This window comes from Bufo bufo, chromosome 4 (assembly GCF_905171765.1).
Source record: "Bufo bufo chromosome 4, aBufBuf1.1, whole genome shotgun sequence".
NCBI lineage: Eukaryota > Metazoa > Chordata > Amphibia > Anura > Bufonidae > Bufo > Bufo bufo.
The window spans coordinates 473,083,583-473,095,856 of NC_053392.1; the positions used below are offsets into that span (position 1 = coordinate 473,083,583).

The 12,274-nt window shown below is 39.8% G+C and overlaps 1 protein-coding gene across 4 annotated transcripts in view; it reads left to right on the top strand.

The window, feature by feature from the left end:
- SYNE1 (spectrin repeat containing nuclear envelope protein 1) overlaps positions 1-12,274 on the top strand; it is a 413,129-nt gene that overhangs the window by 130,467 nt on the left and 270,388 nt on the right. For all 4 annotated transcript variants that reach the window (XM_040429494.1, XM_040429495.1, XM_040429497.1 and 1 more), the window contains exons 22-31: positions 660-794; positions 2,293-2,451; positions 3,659-3,867; positions 4,529-4,637; positions 5,598-5,762; positions 6,202-6,369; positions 7,696-7,872; positions 8,340-8,480; positions 8,630-8,790; positions 10,596-10,746. In XM_040429494.1, the coding sequence (XP_040285428.1) occupies positions 660-794; positions 2,293-2,451; positions 3,659-3,867; positions 4,529-4,637; positions 5,598-5,762; positions 6,202-6,369; positions 7,696-7,872; positions 8,340-8,480; positions 8,630-8,790; positions 10,596-10,746 (1,575 nt within the window). The remainder of the gene's footprint in view (positions 1-659; positions 795-2,292; positions 2,452-3,658; positions 3,868-4,528; positions 4,638-5,597; positions 5,763-6,201; positions 6,370-7,695; positions 7,873-8,339; positions 8,481-8,629; positions 8,791-10,595; positions 10,747-12,274) is intronic.

A 12,274-nucleotide genomic window follows, 5' to 3' on the forward strand; every position in this document is an offset into this window, starting at 1 on the left:
AATAATTTTAGCTCAAAATGAGTACAATGCAAAAATAAAATAAAATGCACCAAAAGGTGTCCATAGCCTTTAACTACATTTGTCTTTTCTCATTAAATGTAACATGGCATATATACCACTATGTCACACACATACCTGTACATAGTACTTCCATACCACACACATTCATAGTACTGTTGTAGTCACAACAAATAGTACTGTTATAGGATCAAAACATACATATATTACTGATACATACATACACATTACACAAACTACACATATTATATGCATATTGCTTCTACCACAGCAGTGGAGAAAAAGCAGTAGTGTGCTGTGGTGGTCAGAGGCTCTCTGCAGCCTTCCTCGCCCTCCCTATTCCGTCTGTCTGACAGAACTGTTTGGATTTGGTTACAACGGCTGGTAAGAACTGTTGTAACTTAAAGGAGTACAGGCAAGAGTGGAGAGGAAGACAGGATCTCCAGACACACTCAACCTGTGCTACCCTCCACATCCCTACGTAACTGCACCTGGGGCAACGTTCCCTCTGCCTCACATCCCCCCCCCCCAGTTGTATAATTGATATTTAGAATAGAAAGGATGTCAGCATTTTATAAAATGTTCTACGTGTAAAACTTGTATCTGCTGTGAAACCCTAAATGTATAGTTATTGCTCACAGGATTTCTTCGGACAACTAGATCTGAAGGTGCTCAACACTTTCCTAAAAGCTTGTGATGAGCTGACAGATATCCTACCAGAGCAGGACCAGCAGCCATTACAAGAAACTGTCCGGAAATTACATAAACAGTGGAAGGTTTGTAGTTTAGGTTCCTTTCATCATCATCTTAGAATAATAGGCATCTAAGGAATATGTAATTCTCTGTTTTGTGTTTTTTTTTTTTTGGTAGAAATAAACCTTTATTACATCATTACACTTTCGCTGCTATTTAGACCAGTATCCTATAGACATAAACAATGTCTGTTCTTAATCTGTAGATCACCCAGTCAGATTGTGCACAGTAGAAAGTCTACTAGGTATCAATAAATGGAAACAGTAATAGATTGGGGAGATTTACTAAGGCTACTTTCACACTAGCGTTAATATTTTCCGTCATAGGGTCTCAATATCGGAAAAAATACGTTTCCGTTTTGTCCCCATTAATACACTCCGTTCTGTTCTCATACCGGAGAGCAAACCACAGCATGCTGCGGTTTGCTTTCTGTCCTGGGATACGGCGCACAACAGATCCGTCATGACCCCCAATGCAAGTTAGTGGGAACGGATCCGTTCTCTCTGACACAATCTGTCACAATAGAAAACGGATCCGTCCCCCATTGACTTTCAGTGGAGCTCATGACGGATGCATCTTGGCGATGTTAAAGATAATACAATCGGATCCGTTCATAACGGATGCAGATGGTTGTATTATCAGTAACGGAAGCATGTTTGCTGAACCCTGCCCGATCCAGCAAAAACTAGCGTGAAGGTATCCTAAGCTGAAAAACAGATGTACGTGCCTTAATCGAGATTTATCATTTGGTTTAGACCCTTTTTCCACCTCAGTAGACAGTGTCTAGAAAGGGGGGCTTAGAGAAAAGGAGTGTGTTAAAATGCATCAAAACTGGCACAACCAAGAAGTGATATGGGGATGAGAAAAGTGCTTAATGGATCTAGCAAGATGTACCAAATTTTGCCATAAAGCATGAACCACTTCTGCCTAAGTTGCCTAAGTTCCGTTTAAGTTGTCAAAATTTTAGACAGTAGTAATAAGTCTGCCCAGTTGAAGTTGGGAATAACAACAGAAAATGGCCAATTTAATGAGATATATAAGAATATTTCCAAATACTGTGGGAGAGATTTATCATGAGAGTCTGGTTTTGCATGAGTAATTTGCGTCAGATTTATCATATGTCACATCTGTAAGTCTAGCTCTTCTGTCTTGAGATGTTACTTCACTTTCTAAACCCATCCGACCCTTAATGGAAAATGATTGCAGTTAATAATTCATCCAGACAGCATACCCATGCGCACTTTCCCATCCACTTTTCAAAACTGGAGCGACTAGTGTGAAAATGCACAATGTCACAATTCTTTGAAGACCAAAAAGTCGCATTTTGCAACATTTTGAAGCCAAAAGTACTGCAGATACTTATTTGAATATTGTTTAATGTTCTCATGAGTATTAATAATGAACTTAAGATGAAAAAACATCACAGAGAATAGACTTATAGAATTTCCATATGTGTAGTGTCAGTAATCATCTTTAGGGATACATGGCATAAATGACTGTATTTGATCATTTGCATTGCAGGATTTTCAGGGTGAAGCTCCTTACCACTTACTGCGACTGAAAATTCAGCTGGAGAAGAATCGGATTAATGGCACAATTGAAGAATGTCGTGCAGAGCTGACCAGGGAGAACAAAGTTCTACCAGTAGATGGAAGTGAAAAAGTTATTAAAGAACATCGGGTACATGTGGTTACATAGACCATGCCTACTACTCTCACATAAATTGCTGATGACAATAGCGATACAAGTTCTTTTATCTGCTTGCTCTACATTTAGAGAAATTTACTCAAAAAAAAACGCTAACCAGTAATTATATAGAATTTTTGGTAGGCCGGTAAACACAGTGAAAACAAATATCTGAGCTCTGGGTATATATCTACAGTATATTAAGTGTCGGGAAACTGCCCGGACAAAAAATGCTGCCGGATACCATTATAGTCAATGGGGTCAGGCGGGAAGGAAGTAGTATCGGGCAATGCCGGATCCAGAGAACTCCAGCAGGCTGTTCTCTACCGGAACAGCCTGCCGGATTTCCCTGCCGCAAGTGTGAAACTAGCCTTACTAATGTATATGTGTTTGCACTCTGTACCCTCTTTTCCTGTATGCCTATAGCTGTATAAAACATTACAAGAAAAAGCTAGGAGAGTTTTATAGATAGTCTACTCTGGTATGTCTGCACTGTGTAGCATTTTTAAAGGAGTTGTCTCATTTCAGCAAATGGCATTTATCACGTAGAGAAGGTTGATACAAGACACGTACTAATGTACTGTGATTGTCCATATTGCCTCCTTTGCTGGCTGGATTCATTTTTCCATCACATTATACACTGTTCGTTTCCAGGGGTTACGACCTCCCAGTAATCCAGCAGCAGTGGTCGTGCTTGCACACTATAGGAAAAAGTGCCAGCCTTTCTGGTGGCCGGGACCATGGGAGTGTGCACAGGCAATCATGTGCAGCAGCCCCTGGCCACCTCATATCTGCGCTGCAGCGGTGGTCATAACCATGGAAACAAGCAGTGTAAAATGTGATGGAAAAAGGAATCCAACCAGCAAACGAGACAATATGGACAATAACAATACATTAGTAAGTGTCTTGTATAAACTTTCTCTACATGATAAATGCCATTTGCTGAAGTGAGACAACCCCTTTAACTGAGCACTTACATGTGTGATTTTATATTATTTCATAAAATTTGCTCCAGTTTTTATAACTGTGTCTCATATTGTGTCAGGTTTGCAACAAGATATGATTATTCCTAAGTATCATATGAATTATCTGTAAGGAAAAGCTGTCCTTGTTTGATCACTTCTGATCAATTGTTGCCTTTGTGTAAAATAATTACATATTGATGTGTCATTTTTTCTTTTCTTTTTTTACGGTATACCAGGCATTTTTTGGGGAAAAAGGCTGCTACCAACTGTGTGAGAAGAGATTACGCCTTATTGAGGAGCTGTGTTTGAAACTACAAGAAAGGGACCCTGTAAAAGGAGTGTACGAAAGCAGCAGAGAGCTGCTGAAAGACCTAAAAGCTCAGATTGACGGCACACACCTAAAACTAATGGAAAATCCCGATAAGTGGAAAGATTTCGGGATCAGGTAGCATATTCATGTTTGAATTATTGAATTTGAAATCTGGGAAGGTTTTTATTTGTACTAAAGAAATACTGGATAAAATAACATAAGGAAATATATCAATAGGATTAGGTAATTATAAAAATATACTTTAGTATAAAAGAGGCAATAATCCAACTTCATAGGTGACATCATGCGTGTGATACTGATACTATCAGCAGTACCAAGTCAGAGGTAATTTTCCCTAGCGGATTTTTTCTAATTAAATTCAGTCAATTGATGGCTGCCATAGTTTGAAAAAACTGCAGCAGTCCACCATCATTTAATACATTTTTACTTTTCTAATTTGGTTTAGGAGGTGTGAATAATCCAGCACCCATCAGATCCAGATAAAGTTCCCATCTCAACATTTTTGGCACATCGCTAGGATATGCCGCAAATGTAAGATTGGTGCTGGTCCCCCATTTATAGTATATCCTGGCTATATACCACAGATCTTGAGATAGAACAAGTTTTGCTTGTACAGTATATAAGGAGATGCTTTGATGTATGTTACTTCTGTGAGGAATTTGCTTGTTTTCTGTGCTATTTTTTACAAAGAGTATACAAATAGTGGAATGTAGCAGAACTGATTTTGAATGTGGAACTAACTGTTCAAATGCTCTTTCTTTCACTGATCCTCTAGGTTAACTAGAATAACAGATTGGCTTGTGGCAAAGGATAGGCAGTTGAAGCAGATTAAAAATGAAGTAACAGAAGCTTCTAAATATGAACAAGTGAAAACTTCAGTGCAGGTGATACATTTACTCATTCACGTTTTCTTATTAATCACATTTTATTGAGTTTTTGCTAAATTACACAAAAACACAATAAATGAAAAAGCAAAATGCAAACACAAAAAATAATTTAATGACTTAAAAAGTAATAGCTTAAAGGAGTTTTCCACTCCTATTCAGGTGATGGCCTAAAATTGTCGACAACCTCTTTATAGCTTTTAACCAGCAGGTGTAAGGTACCTGCACAGCAAATCTGCAGCTAAGTACACGCGTATCACATGCAGCGTTTGGTGTGAATTTCACCCCTCTACATTGAAACAAAAATTTCACAAAATGTAAATATCTGCACCACATATCGATTTCTGCATTGAAAATCTCTGCAGTGTGGTGATGAGAGTTGTTAAAATCTCATCCATTTTGCTGGTGCTTTATTACCATGTGAAATCTGCAGCTAGTATGCCGTGTGTGTAGTTGGCTGTAACATGACTTGACAGTGTTGTCTACAAATACCCTGGTTTACACAGACGTTCATGGTGACTCACCAATTTTGCCAAAATCTTGTATCGTTTTAGCGCATGCCGAACGAGTCCCCATATTAATGAGCTCCTGGCTCTCACCACCTCCTGCTGTTGATTGATATAGAATGAAAACTGTCAGTCAAAGGCAGGTGGGCGGAGAGAACCGTGATCTCATGAATATGAGGACTCATTGGCTGTTAGAACCCAGCAGCGTAAAACTGCTGACAGATTCGCTTTAATAATTGGTTTGAGATGCTCAAAATGCCAAACTACAAATGTCACCAAAAAAGGTTTTACATGGTGATATATTAATATTTAATGCTAATTTGATCTTAACATAACATAATACACCCTATGTGGAATAGTATCATGTTTCCATGTGCAGAGACATCATGTAAATTCTTAGATGGCTCTTTTGAATACAAATATTCCCCTTCATCTGTGCATTGTCATTTCATAGAATATCAGACGTGATGCAAGGAAACAAGAAGATGAACTTGGATACCTGAAAGACAGGCTGAGTGCACTCACTGTGGTTGCTGTTGAGACAGAAATTAAGAAGCAAGGCAGTAATCTATCCAGAGCGTCTGCTGATCTGAAAGTCCTACTGGACTCTCTCAGTGAGGTACGTAATGCGTAGAACAAGATTGGTCTTGTGGATTTAAATTGGTCTTTCTTTGGGAGTGGAATATAATAGAAAGATTTGTACTTCTTCCATGATTTGTGGTTTTGGATTTCAAATACTAATGGGAAATTGTGTATGACTCCAGATAGAGTCCTTGGGTATTTTGCTTCCATTAAGCACAATATTTTCCCTAGATGCTCAGTAATCTAGAAGCATGTACCTATACATTTTTTTCTTTTAGCATGTCACGTTTCTGAATTTTAGTAACACTAAAGAATAGAATATTCTCCAGAAACATCTATATTGGTTGGAATGGTTGGTTTAATTAACTTGCTATGGGTGGAAAAAATATATTTTTTGCTTCTTACTATATAAAATAATGAATCTTTGGTCATATGTTTACTCTGAAAAGTGAAATACTTATTTTCTTCATCTACAGGCTGATAAAATCCTGAGCAATGTTGGAGATTGTGTACAGTACAAGACAGAAGTCAAAAATGTGCTGAGTGAGATACTGACCAGTTCCAAAGATGTGCTGTCAGAGGCTGAGAAGATCCTGGACACAGAAAGCTTTGAGGAGGCCCAGGAGATGCTTTTTCATTATGAGGTATAAGTCAACACGCAAAATAAAAATCTTTACGTTCAGATATTTTTTTCACAATTCTTGGTCCTCGTTAATGCTATGAAGGTTTTGTCTGGTCCTTTTATATTGATGGCTTATCCTCACTATACTCCATCAATATCTGATCAGCTTGGCTCCAACACCCTGCACCTATTACAAGTAGCTATTCGGAGGAGCTTCAAAACCAAAAGTAGGCAGCGGATCTACAAAGCTCCGTCCATTGAGTGTAGTGGACGGAGCTGGTTATTGCAGCACTGCTCCCATTGAAGTGAATGGGATGGTTTACTTCTGGCGAATATTACTAACTCTGGGGCTGATTGGAGGGATTGTGGGCTAGGCCATCAATATCTAACAACTGGATACCACTTTTAAGAGTTCTGCAGATACAAAGCTTGGTGTCAAAGGATGCATTTTAAGCTGCAAGATCTTTTATGGATATAATTGCTATGACAAAAGACTTACATTGAGTCATTGCAGGGAGAATGAGTGGCTACATGCAGCTATCCCTAGGTGATCGGAGGGTGTTCGATCATCTAGGCCTGTAGGGATCACTGTTTGTCAGGGTGGCTTCGATCTGAGATTTTGCTACGGTAGCTTACTTTTAAACTGTTTCAAGTTCAGCTAGTTTTTGGTGTCTCTGATGGGCGTTGTAATAATGGTAGCTTGTTACACTTAGCAAACGTACTGTCACGGCGGACAGGATATCAGATACACAGATAAATAAACAAACAAGTTTCTAGGCAAGAAGCTGGGGATAAGGTCACCTCCTAGCAAATCCCTAACAGCTCTCCCTATACTGCTATGCCCACATTCAGACCCTGAAGGTGGGAATAATGTGTCCTCGTGACTGGGCTGAAAATACCCTAGAATGGTATGAAAGATGGTGAAAGGGGAATAGGGGCAGCCTGCTCCCTCAGAACCTGGAGGGGACAGACATCACTCAAACAGCCTAGACAGCAAACCACAAGAAATCAGAAACCAACTTATCTTATCTGAGCAGGAACAGCCATCCTTCCTTCCTTGCTTCCAAAGCCAGACAGAAGCTATAACCCGCACGGAACAGTAGGAGTGGGAGTAATTTAAGCCAACGACCCCACCCAGTGCACCTAAAGGGAGGCGGATCTAGCACGACTCCAAAACAAAACAAAAAACTAGACACGTGCTGCTAATCTGGCAGACCTCCGCACATAGTCTGAGCAGGGCATGACACGTACATGATTTCCCTCAGTAACGTTTTACTCGCTTATTTTAGAATTAAACTTTGCAAACATATTTTACTTCATTCCTCACAACATGTTCATATTCTGACAGGAAAAGATAAAGAAAATTCAATCTAAGAAGCAGGATGTACAGGTCCAAATTGCTCAGGCGAAACAGTTACAGACTACGCAAGGATTGTCCAAAGACATTGAAGAGGACTTTACAAAGATGGAAACTGAATTGGACAAAGTGGAAACGACAATGATTAAACAGAAAGAAAGCCTAAAAGTAAGTGGCAATGCATTAGGATGTTTCTCTTGTAGAACTCTGAAAAGGGAATCAAAGCCATAGCAAAGTATGGCATGTTGGTAGGACATGTTATCACTTGCTTATCTCTTGAGGACCCCCACCCATCACTACAACAAAAGGTGCTGAGATGTTTTCTCTGTAGCAGTTCTCCAGACCAGGCGCTGTGCATGGAAAAAGTGTAAAAATGCCCCAAAGGATGACACAACCCATACATGCTAGCGATTGGTGACATTTCCAGTGGTCAGTCAGGAAACTACAGCATGTCCTAGCCATATGTCCTCAGTTACGATACTACGGTCGGAATAGCCTGCATTGTCAGCTCAAGGCCGTTCCCATTGGGGTTTGACTCTTACCACCTAGCAGAAATTAATGAATGCAAACTTTTAGCCTATGTGCTTCTTAGTTATATCTATCATAATCAAGAAACTCTTTGTATATTTTCAAAGGATACAATACACAACTGGGAACAAATAGAAACTAGCAAAAAATCTATTGTGCAGGACCTGAAGCACATGGAGTCTACGTTAGAACGACCTTTAAACTTTGAGACATTGGAAAGTTTGTCATCCGAACTTCAGCAGGCAAAGGTAATATACTGTACAGTAATTGACTGAATTATGAATATATATGTTCATGGCTTATTTGCAGTCTTTTTCATTTTGGACCTGGATGGACTTTATTGTCCTCTGTAATGTACATAGGACTTACAAGATTTGACTTTATGCTGTCTTTTCAGGAGGTGGGTAAGAGAATGGAAGATCTCTCAGTGCAAGCAGAAAACCTTGTTGAGAAATCATCTGATATTCAACTAGGAAATAACAGCAAGCGCCACCTGCAGGAGAAGACAAGATCAGTTCAAGACAATGTGAAGCATGTTAAAGAGACCCTGACTGAAAAGTATGTATGTTTTCTGGTGAATGTTATATATGCCATGTATTTTATTATATCAGCTTTGCAAGAGAGAATTCTCACATTATAGGGTTGCTGCATGTACTCTAATGTCCGAACTGCTGATTCCATCTCCCGTATTCACTTTTAACCTTTTGGCGGGAGAAGTAGGGGCTTACATAACGGGAGAAACACTTTAATGATCGTTCTACTAAAGTTAGGCACTTGTTAATGTGCTATCTTTCAAGCCAAATCAGGGCATGAGGAAAAGTCTCTTTTTTGGACCAACCTTTTGACTGAAAGAAACAAATCAGCTACTGCATCAAAACTGTACTATGTGAACAAGGCTGTGCCTCATCATGACTGTTATTTGAAGGAATCTGCATATAACAAACCAAACCAAGGGCATTTATATTTAGTATAAGAATTGGAAAATCCTCTTCGTATCTTCACTGTGGCTGTTACAAATATAAAGCCTATTAAGAGGGTTGTCCTGGACTTACTTATTGATGGCCTATCCTTAGGATAGACATGCAAAGAGAACGGAAATTGCTGGTTCTGCTAATTTAGACACAACACTAATGAAAGCTTATGATTAATATCATAATTAATATGCTACCGTGTCCTGGTGCCCTGGATACAGGTGCCAACCATCTCTGAACAGGAATCAAGAGTAGGGTGAAGCTTGTGACAAACAGCTCGCAGACTGTAGTACAGGACCATGTAGGCACAGAAATGATTGAGGAGACACTCGAAGAATTAACAATGATAATCCATTTATTGAGTAAAAGACCTTCTAAAACAACGAGTTTCTGGGCAATAGGGACTCTTCCTCAGGTTACAGAAGAGACAAGTATACTTAGCTCTTCTGCAACCTGAGGAAGGGGCCGCTGAGTACAGAAACAAATCGTTCTAGAAGGTGTCTCATCGATAATTCCTGTGCCTACATGGTCCAATACTACAGTCTGCAACCCCTGTGTCACTAGCTTCACCCTACTCTATCTTTTGGATCGGCCATCAATATCAGATCAGTGGATGTCCAATTGCTGCCAGTCTTGCTGTTCAGAAGATCCAGTACTGGAATTACAAAGTAACCAAGCCAGGCTTGATTACCGCAGATCTGCTTCCATTCAAGTGAACGACACAGTGCTGGATTTGGTGGTGGGGCTTCTGAAAACAGCTGACCGACAGGAGGGGCTGGGAGTTGGACCCCTGTCGATCTAATATTGAAGACCAGTAAGGATAAATGGCCATATGAACATTTGTGTTATGTGCTGCTTTAAGAGACTGTGCATGGCGCATCATAAAATAAGTACCGTATATTTGTAAATCAAGGTAATAAACCAACCAGAATTATTTTATAATTTATGGATGGCTGTTTCACAAACAGTAGAATTTCTCGATGGATGCTTGGAACGTGTGGGATGTGGGTTATTGTAGCCTAACAAAAGCATTGTTACGGCACCAATTTTTTTTTTCTTTATTTGATCCAGTTCTGATTAGAGGGGATTCACATTTTCCGTTATAGCATTCTCTTCAAATGCGATTATAACGGAAAGCCAAACGGAACACTTTCTTTTACAAGGCAAAATAACGGAAACCAGGCACAGTGCTGCTTTACGTTTTCTTTTTTCTCTATTCAAGTCTATTAAGACGGATTTAAACAGAATGCCTTTAAAGTGTTCCGTTTGGCTTTCTGTTATAGCGATTCCGTTATTTTGAATGCTATAATGGAAAGTGAAACGCTGATGTGAGTCCCCCTTAGTCTGTTCAAAATGTATTTGTTAAGCTTTGCTTCTTGTTTTTTTTTTAAGCATCAGGAAAACAGAGATGGCTAAAGATACTTGGCAGAGGTTTGACCGTGATTTTGCAGCACATTCCACTTGGATTTCGGAAAGAGAAAAGGAACTAAGTGATTTAGAACGGTCTGATATTTCCGCAGAACTCCAAGTCACACGCATCCAGGTGAAAGTTCACACCTTTACATACTTGAATGTAAAGAAAATGTATTTACTGTATACTGTAACCCACCAGTGTTTAGTCTTTTAATTATCAAAACAATATCATTTACAAATGGGTGTTACACTGTGTTCACACCTGCATCATCAGCTCAATCAGGAGCCTCCATCGCAGATTCCATCACATTTATCAAGAAATATAGCTCTGCATGCATCAAATCAACGGACTCCTTGATCAAACTCAGTGGATCCCATTAAAAGTCAATGGGGTGTCCATTCGGTGACAAATCCGGCAGTGCATTTCCATTATAAGTGTCAACGAATAAATACAGCAGGAAAGCTGGAAAAGCTGAAATACCTTATTGTATTTTATATCCTAGACTAGGGTTTCGGTGTTGACAGTCAGCAGCTGTAAATAATACAATGGAAACATGTATTGGCCCCAGTTTCTGGATGGTATGCGAGTTGTCTGAGATTAGGACATTGATGGCCTTATCCTCTGCATAGGTCATCAGTATCAGATCATTACGGGTTCGAATGCCAGCACTCCCGTCGATCAGCTGTTTGAGGAGAAAGCGGGATTCTTGTGAGCCTCTTCCTAGGCTAGTGACATCACGTTCATTGGTCACATAGCCCAGGCTTACCTCACTCCCTTTTCAATTGAATGGGGCTGACCTGTGATACCAAGCCAGCTGCTGTACAATGAAGGGTGCTGTGCTTGGTAAGCTGCAAAGTGCTCACCGAAGTGCACTTCGGTGAGCACTTTGAGGATAGATCATGAAAACCCCTTTAAGCCAACCATATTTATCAGACATCGATGGAAATGTTCTGGCACAATTTGAATTTGAAAACTATCACCAAAAATGCTAGGTCTAACATGACTTGCTCTTAGTCTACATCAGTATCATCAACATGCGATATATTGATGATTCTGGAGCATGCTGTATGGAGTGGGGGAGTCATCTCTTTATTAAAAAATCCCCTTCTGACTAAAGGTCCCCACAGAGTAGATCTAACTGCTTGATAAACTATAGTACAGATTATGGTGAAACTGCTAAACAAGATGTTTCACATGCAGTTTATTTTGCCACCGATATACGTGAGAGAAGTCTCTGAGTGTGAGTGGACATCTTATGGAAAATGGTGAACTCACTACAATCATTCACCTAGTGCAGGGAGGGGCAAACTGCCGCTCTCCAGCTGTTGTAAAACTACAACCCCCAGTATGCCCAGTCTGCCTACAGCTATCAGCCTACAGCAGGGCATGCTGGGATTTGTAGTTTTACAACAGCTGGAGCGCCACAGATTGCCCATCCCTGACCTAGCGACCCCGGATGCATGTCAAATTTCTGTGAGGGAGATGCAGTGGATATGCTTTTAGTTAATTTATTGAATGTACCTTAAAAAGTGATGAGGTCAAAGGAAAATCCTCTCTCCATCTCTGTGATGGATGTTTGACAAACAGGAAAAGACTGTAGGACACAGGATATGAACTATTAATACTACTAAATTAGGTGGGAATCCGACTTCGGTGA